The sequence below is a fragment of the Myxine glutinosa genome, chromosome 1, assembly GCF_964187855.1.
Source record: "Myxine glutinosa chromosome 1, kmMyxGlut1.1, whole genome shotgun sequence".
Taxonomy (NCBI): Eukaryota; Metazoa; Chordata; class Myxini; order Myxiniformes; family Myxinidae; genus Myxine; species Myxine glutinosa.
Genome location: NC_136261.1, coordinates 272,753,598 through 272,762,237, shown reverse-complemented (window position 1 = coordinate 272,762,237; position 8,640 = coordinate 272,753,598). Strand labels below are relative to the sequence as shown.

Genomic DNA, 8,640 nt, shown 5'->3' with positions numbered 1-8,640 from the left:
CAGAGGTAATTACGGAAGATCACACACATACACATTACCTCCATATATTGCGTGAAGTTGATCAAGCCCAATCGTTTTGGCTTTTGCGTAATACTAAGCCAGGATATTAACTATAATAATAATAATAGTAGCATCATTTGGCAATAAAATAATAATAATAACTAGCATATAATCCCACACTGGAGCAAGTACATCTGAGCTTGGTGAAAGGCAAGCTAATTCTCAAGCAGCATACCAGGCAGGTATGCTTCAAGGCCATGAATACCAATTAAAATTAGGTCCCAATGGACCATTCATCAACCCTCTAACAACTCAGACCAAGGCATATATGGTTCCAGCTGGATGTTGAGATATCACTCGTTTAAAATGACCAGTGACCTTTTTATTATACCATTGTTATTATTAGCAAGCTTATTTTAAATTTTTCATTACCAATCAATTTGAGAACTACAAACACTCGTGAAGAACCAGTTTTTACAAACACGTTAATTCCCCTAGAATTATGGACGGGAATACTTGTAATACCCACCTGCAATGGGAGCGGCATTATACGATAGACATTTACATAGAGAGAATTGGAGTGCTCCCTCCCACTCTTACTTTTTTACAGTACAAGCTGCATTTTTCAATTCATTTCATCCAGCTGTATTGGAGTACATATAAGTCAAACAAACAAACAAACAAGAAGCACACAAACAACCGCTTCTCAAATTATAGTCTGATAGACTAAATTTTAAGATCTGTTTTTAAAGATGGAAAATGGTGAACTATTGTGGTCATTAAAAATATACTTGCAAGCATTATAAAATATAGTGCTATTATCACTTTGGTGTGTAATATATACCTTCAATTGTGAGTTCAGTTCTGCAGAAATCACTTCCAACTTCATTTGACACTGCACAAGTGTACACCCCACCATCAGCTTTGTCTGCCTTTAGGATTATCAAATGAGGTGTGTTGTCCACAAAAGTGATCCTGTAGTTGCCACCAGAATCTATCTCCTTGCCATCCTTTGTCCATGTGACTTTCATGGGTGTGGACCCCATCACGTGGCACTCAAATTCAGTTGAGTCCCCTGCAGTTACTTCCATTGGTTCTAACTTCTGGTCGAAAGCTGGTGCAACCTTACGCTCTAAAAAGGATAAGTTAAATGGTTATTTAAAAATTGGTAAACGTCACAAAACTTATATCCAGGAGGTGAAAAAAATAGATTTTATTTTTTTACAATACTTGTTTTTCAAATGCACGTGTTTAACTTTTTAAATAAAATAAATAAATAATTACAGGAATTGATTTAAAGCAAAACATTTGGGTAAATAAATTAATAGAACAAACCTTCAACTGAAATGTTGGCAGCACAATAAGCTCGACCAACTTCATTGTATGCCTTGCACGTATACTCTCCAGCATCAGATAGTTTGAGCTTCAAAATTGTTAGACTTGCAACATGATCCTCAACAGAAATGTCATAGTTATCATCAGAAGAAAGTTCAATGTCCTCGAAAAACCAGGTTGCGTCTATTGGCTCTGAGCCAGCAAGACGGCATTCAAGTTTGGCAGACGACCCTTCTCTTCCATGCACATCTTTAACTTTCCTTGTGAATGTCGGTGCACTTTTGCGTTCTGGAATGAAAGGAGAAATAAACGAATGATGTATAAATACATTAAAGAAACTGAATAAATAGCATTATAAGAATCCTAAAAGTGCAGAAAAGGGGCAATGAATGTGGTGATAATACTTTACTCTACTGTCAAATAAAGCACCTTTCACTGTATATACGGCAGAAGATGAAGCTACTCCATAGCTGTTCTCTGCCTTGCATGTGTACTCTGCAGAGTCCAAGATGCCGATGACTTTTATATCCAGAGTTCCAATGTTGTTGATGAAGGTCTTTGTGCACCGATCGCTAGAGCTGATCCTCTCATCACCTTTGTACCAGCTCAATTTGATTTCTGGAGTTCCTCCAACTTCACACATTAAGTGCAGATGGCCACCAACCGAATTTGAACCAGGCTCTATGCTCTTAATGAAATAAGGTGGCTCTGCAAACAAATACATGCTAAAATTAAAAATACTGATGGATAACCTCAAGAAAAATCAGTTAATGTAAATTCCATATGGATCTTATGAAATTTTATAATGTTTTTTTGTTGTGGTTGTTTTTTTTGCTATCATAAAACTTATTTTAGTTTTACAGTAATAAGAAAGTAAGGATCTTAGTACTTAAGACATGGGTTGTTGTCTAAGTCTTTTGTCTGTTATGCCACAAAACTGTGTTTTTCCATTCAACAATCTTTATGGGGCTCAAGTGATGTGAAAGGCCATTCGAAAAACAGATTTACCCTTCTAAGAGAAGCCACAACAAAACCATGTTTTGCTCATATACCAGAAGGTCCTAGCAGAGATGTCATATTATGACTTTAATAGAGATAATCCTGGAACCAGCTGTTTTTCTGTGTTTTGCTGTGTGCTTTGGCAAATTTGTGTGTGTAGAATGAAGAACTAGTCTTGCTCATGCAGGCTAGTGTGGATTTGCATTGGCGGAAGGGTAAAACAATGGACGAAATGAACAGGACATTGATCAAAGAATGCGAACCACTATGGGAAGCAAGGAGAAGCTGACCTTTTTCTACTTTATAACATTAACCTCCACTCTGATGAAGGGTTAAAGCCCTTTTTTGCTCTAACAAAGTGAAACATCACCATGTTCTTGCTTCCCACAGTGGTTAGCATACCCCAATCAAAGTGCAGTTGATTTTGTCAAAGTCTGTGTGTGCTGTGTTGTCTTTTGTGATTTGCGTGTTGAGGAAGCAGATGATTATTATTGTATTATTGTGAAGAGAAATGATGTGCATAATGCTACAATTTGCTGGTTGGTTGTCATATCAAAGTTACATTTATACTTAATTTAATTATGGTGGTTTTCCAGCTTATATATTGTGTTGGAGTGGTTACATCAATAACCAAATGATCCTTTCCTTATGTTCAAAGAGTTGAAGTTATTGAATAAATTTACAAAGTTAGTTTTGGCTTTTACATGAACATAGCATAAATAAATGAAGGTTACTGACAAAGGAGGTGGGGTAATACAATCCTATAAAATAGACAACTAAATTAAATATGACTAAAACTGTAAATAAAATAGTGTTTATAAAAACTTACCAAGTACACGCAAGTGAGCAAAGCAATTGTCCTCTCCAACTTCATTCAGGATCTTGCAGCTGTATGTTCCTTCATCAAACTTGTCAACAAGCATTTTCTTTAGAGTTGACTCAGTGTCTGTGGTATATATCTGATAATTTTCTCCAGGCTCAATCAGCATGTCTTGATAGAACCACATGACCTCTAGGTTTGGAGTACCAGAAAAGCTGCAACTTATAGATGCTGTTTTCGATGCAAGCACCCGAAGGTCTGTTGACCTCCTCCGGAAACATGCCGGCTCTAAAAGGTGAAAGTGAATCATTATTCGAAACAGACTTTAATTGGAAGATCTCAACTTTTGAAAAAAAAAAGTTTTGGACAAATACCAGAAATACCAATATCAACAAATGACATCTCAGAAATAAAAATCTATCACATTATGTGTATAATGGCCTAATAACTTAGAGGCCCAAATTTGAATTAACAAAAAAGGATCATTGCTGAGCAACACCAAGAATACAATAAATGAGCAACATCTAAAAAGGGAATCTTCATTCAAATTCAATCATATGTGGTTTTGTCAAATTCTATGTGCCCTTGTTCAATTATCGACTTTTGTGTATTTTTACATTCATTGACTTGGTTTTAGCCACATGTGTAAAGAAAGAAATTGTCAAAAAACAATATTACAAGTAAGTATAAAATAGTATTTTATTATGAATATGCACAATAGGAAATTAGTATGCAATATCTTTGACTAAAGAGGCCTAACAAAATAGTGAAGTGGTAGCATACTTGCCTTTGAGCTGTCTAGACTGGGTTTCATTCTCAGTCCAAATATAAGCTGTCAAATTGGTTATTTTCCTACAGGTGTTCCATCATAACGGATAAGCTATTAGCCAATCTATTGCCGTTAATCGGTGGATGTTAAAGGTTTTACAGTGTCTTTCGGCAAAGAGCAGGTGAGTTTCCACCAGCACCTGGCTTGGCCAAATTCCAAACTAGAGGTTCCAGGGAACCTGAACTCAACTGGTCTATATCAATATGGTTAGAATATGCATAATAGAACCACAAACGATATAGTTTATATGTGCTAAAGAGGTACAGTAACGTTGAAGGTATCTCATGTTTAAACAGGAAACTAGAAAAAAATTGAGTTCAGTTAGGTTAAGATATATTGAACGGTTTTTGAGTTCTGCTCCGGAAACGAAATGTATAACAAAATGCACTATGTCCAACTTGTTTCCATGGAAACCAGAAAAATGAATATTTTCAAATATCTTTAAGTGGCAAAAGCACAAGTTTCATCAAATTTGATCAGTATTTGTGACTTATAGAGCTTGGACGTCGTCCAAACTGATGTTTATGGGTCAAGTCATGTCATAGGTCATGACGAGGTCATTTTTCGGACATCGTCAAAACCCGTAATATATGTGTTGAGGTTTGTTACATACTGTCTACACACCATGTTTCAGCCTTCTAGCTACATTAGGAAGTACCAGATTGACAAAAATTGATTTTTCAATATGGCCGCCCTGCCGCACCCATTTTTGGGCGTGCAACGCCCAAATGCAATCCCAAACTAGTTTATGTCTTAAAGATGCTGCATAACAAGTTTCATCAAATTTAATCAATATTTGTGACTTTTAGAGCGTAGACGTCGAATTGTTTACAGACGACAGACAGACAGACAGACAGACAGACAGACAGACAGACGGACGACAGACGGACGACGGATGACGGACACTGGGTGTCGACAAAAACTCAGCTCATAGTCCAGTTGAGTTAATAAAACCATTTCAGTCAAATATCAGGCTTTGGGTGGCAAGCCTCATTAAATAATTTAGGCCAAGTGTGCAAGTCTTTCACCCCAACATATTCGGAAATTCATACAAGAAAGATAGAGACATGAAGAAAGACAATAAACTAAACAGTTATCCCATGCATTTTCTGCATAGCAAACTCAATTGATTTTTTTTCCTTTATAACTGAATAATCACCTTTATTTTACCTTTCTATTTCTAATCTAGGCCAAGGCATGTATGGTTGCTGACAATTCAACAAATAAAAAAACAAACCTTTCACAAGTAGCTCAGCTTTGCATGTTTCTTTTCCAGCTGGATTGGAAACCTCACAGGTGTATTCTCCAGATGCTGCTGTGGTCACACTGTCCAATTCTAGTTCTGCACTCATGTTCTTGAAACTGATGCTACAGTTCTGGCTTGCTTGGAGTTCTTGTCCATTTCGGTACCATTTTACTGCAATTGGTTCACTACCATCAACTATGCTCCTGAATTTTACAGAATATCCTGGAAGCACCTCATCATATTCAATTGTCTTGATGAATGTAGGAGGCTCTGTGTGAATGGATTTGGAATGGTGGGAAGGAGGTGGAGGTGAGGAGACAATAACGTTTGAGTCAGTGCAACATGATTTTACATATTGATTAAACACAACAACTAGATTTGGTGGGTCTTTTGGTATTCTATTATACTTACAACAAGTCACAATGCAGGATAATAACAGTAATAATAACAATATTACAATAAAACTAGAAAGGCACTCGGTAGAGCACATACCTCCGCCAGGCTGAACAGTTTATGGTTTCTATCCCACTGAAAGGCCGAATCTGGATTCGGACCTGAACCAACGTCTAATCGGCTCGTTTGTGTCACCCAACCAACTCGTCCACCAAGTTCAGTCATAACTCGTGCACAACTTTTTAAAATACGTGATATATATCACTTTTCGCCCGTTCTCTCAATGGTGAAGAATCACTTCACTAATTAAATAATTATCATATCCAAATCCATATTCAGATCTTCACCAAAATCAAGTCGATTCGTCTTTGTCACACACACAACCTGTCCACCAAGTTTCATCCAAATCCGTCTATAACGTTTTGAGATATCCTGCTATACATCGTTTTGGCCCTATCTCCCAATGATGAAGAATCCCTTTAAAAATTCTACTAGCCGGATACGAATCCGGATATTCACCAAAATCTAATCATATTATCCTTGTCACATACACAACCTCTCCGCCAAATTTCGTCGGAATCCGTCCACAGCTTTTTGAGATATCTTGTTGACAGACAGACAGACAAACAGACAAACAGACAGGGGTGAAAACATAACCTCGATCCACCTTCGGTGGCGAAGGCAATATCAACAACTAGCGGGTACCAACGGAAATTCCACACAATGTGATGTGTGACCTCAAGTTCTAAATACCTCCACCCCTTCCATCCCCACACCCTCAAACTACCCCCTAACCCAACCTCAAGCCATCAGCATCCCCACACAACCCCAAGTCGTCAACCCATCACCCCACCACACATCCTCACCCCACCTTCCCCGCCCCCTGCTCTCAAAGCCTGAACTCCCCTCTCCCAACGCTCTGCCTCTGCATTTCTTTTACAATTCATCAACCCTCTCCACCCCCACCTCCACCCCCCCCTCCCACCCCATCTCCTAACCCCAAGTCCACAACCCCTCTCAAACCTAAGTTCTCACCGCTTCCCCAATTCCTCCCAGAACCTCAGCCTCCTGATTTCATGTAATTTCATTGTTTTTTATTGTCCATGTGGTACATTAAAAATTTTCATCCACTGGCAATTCAATTCAAAAAGGATTCATCATATTATTTTTACATTAGCATTAAATATGTGAATTGAATTTGGCACAAAGCCAAAGTAATACTAATGGTCAGAGCCAAAGTAATGCTCAACTACAGGTTCATTAAAGATTTATATTCCGATTTGTGTTCAACATATAACATTCGATTGAAATTAAATTGTTCCTCGATCATAAACTGATGTTTGTAGACAGAAGGACAGACAGAAGTGAACAAATTGCTTATCCCTGGATTTCGCTTCAAATACATGGGGTAATAATATTAATAATAATGCCAAGGTCTAGAATTAAGCTATCTAGAGAATGGATTTTCTCTTTACAGGACTAATTAAATATTTTGATGTTAGTCATAACTACCATGAAAGCCATTTTGGAATTGTGTAAAAAAAAGTAAGGAAAAAGTTGAAAGAAACTTAGTAAACAAGGCTAAACATATCAGAACTCCTGCAGGATTTACCTGATTAGCTTTCTCGTCTGAACCAATGGCTCATGTTCCTGAAAGCCAATGATCATATCCTCTATACTTGTACAAATTTCTCCATTGTCTGTGGATGCTCTTGAAATTAATGTAAAAATTGGCTGATGTATGCTAATATCCTCGTCTTGCATGTATACTATGCCCCATCACCTTCCTGAATATTGGATCAAAGTTTTAAAAAACTCTAGACAGTTCAAGGAGTATTATCGTGAGATACAACCTGTTAGTTAAGGAAGATATTACAGCAAAAAATGAATCTACTTTGTACAAGATGAAGAATAATTTAGGGAGCGTACATACCTATAACACAAATTGAAGCAGTGGAAGTTGCAGTTCCTGCAAAGTTGGTGGCCTTGCAGGAGTAGTTTCCTCCATCGGAGTTCTCTAATTTCGCAATAGCCATTGTAGCAATTCCATTTTCAAAGCTGATTTTGAACTTATTCCCCTCAGAAATTTCAGCCTCGTTCTTCAACCATGAGACAGAAATTGGGACAGAGCCAGCGATCTTGCATGAAAAAATGATTGGAGTGTTGAGTGCTCCACTTGTTGGCTTCAGCTTGCGTGCGAAAGATGGAGGTATGGGACGGTCTGCATAATAAATGTAACAATTAATTCAGTGTCATAAAAGCAATTACCACACCAAATGTTAATCTAAAAGAGTGGAGTATCAAATAGACTTGCCTTGAACTATTACTTCAGCAGTGCATGTGTCAGTTCCAGCATCATTTACAGCTTTACAGGTGTAAACACCAGAATCCGATTTTTCTGCTGCAAGTATAGTCATGACAGCCACGTTGTTGACAAATCTTAACTTAAAGTTTCCAACTGATCGGATATCTCTGTTGCCCTTTGCCCAAGTGACTTTGATCGGAGAAGACCCCACGACGTGGCACTCAACTTCAACTGTGTCACCCTCTGTGACCTCCATCAAATCAGGTCGTTGAACAAACTTAGCAGGGATAGGACGCTCTGCAGAAATGGAATAGACAGATCATTGTAAGTATTTTTACCATGAATATTGTGCAAAATAAAATGCACATTCAATTTACTTGATACTGTTTCTAGTATGATATATATATATATATATTATTATTAACTATGCTAATAGGATTGCTGATAAAATAGGGGCAGGCTCTCATGGTTTCAACATAGCAATTGGTAGACAATGTAAATAAAATATAGCAAAACTACATGGACAGCAGGGGAGATTGAAAAGTACTGTACAGGGATCAAAGGGAAAACATTAGGTCAAAAAAAATTAGCATCATAAAAGATTGGAACTTTTAAATAACTCAGGATAAAACAAAAACAGGACAATTTCTTTGCAGTGGAGAAAAATAAGTGTCATTTCTACTCATAATAACTCCATCCTTTTAAATGTTTCA

General features: G+C 37.5%; 1 protein-coding gene across 1 annotated transcript in view; it reads right to left on the bottom strand.

Annotated features, from left to right (window-relative positions):
• The window catches only part of TTN (titin), a 501,281-nt gene that overhangs the window by 383,169 nt on the left and 109,472 nt on the right, over positions 1-8,640 (bottom strand). Inside the window, exons 86-92 of the mRNA XM_078776713.1 lie at positions 7,937-8,224; positions 7,556-7,843; positions 5,221-5,499; positions 3,164-3,442; positions 1,765-2,043; positions 1,336-1,623; positions 845-1,132 (exon numbers count right to left, since the gene is read on the bottom strand). Coding sequence (XP_078632839.1) covers positions 845-1,132; positions 1,336-1,623; positions 1,765-2,043; positions 3,164-3,442; positions 5,221-5,499; positions 7,556-7,843; positions 7,937-8,224 — 1,989 coding nt within the window. The remainder of the gene's footprint in view (positions 1-844; positions 1,133-1,335; positions 1,624-1,764; positions 2,044-3,163; positions 3,443-5,220; positions 5,500-7,555; positions 7,844-7,936; positions 8,225-8,640) is intronic.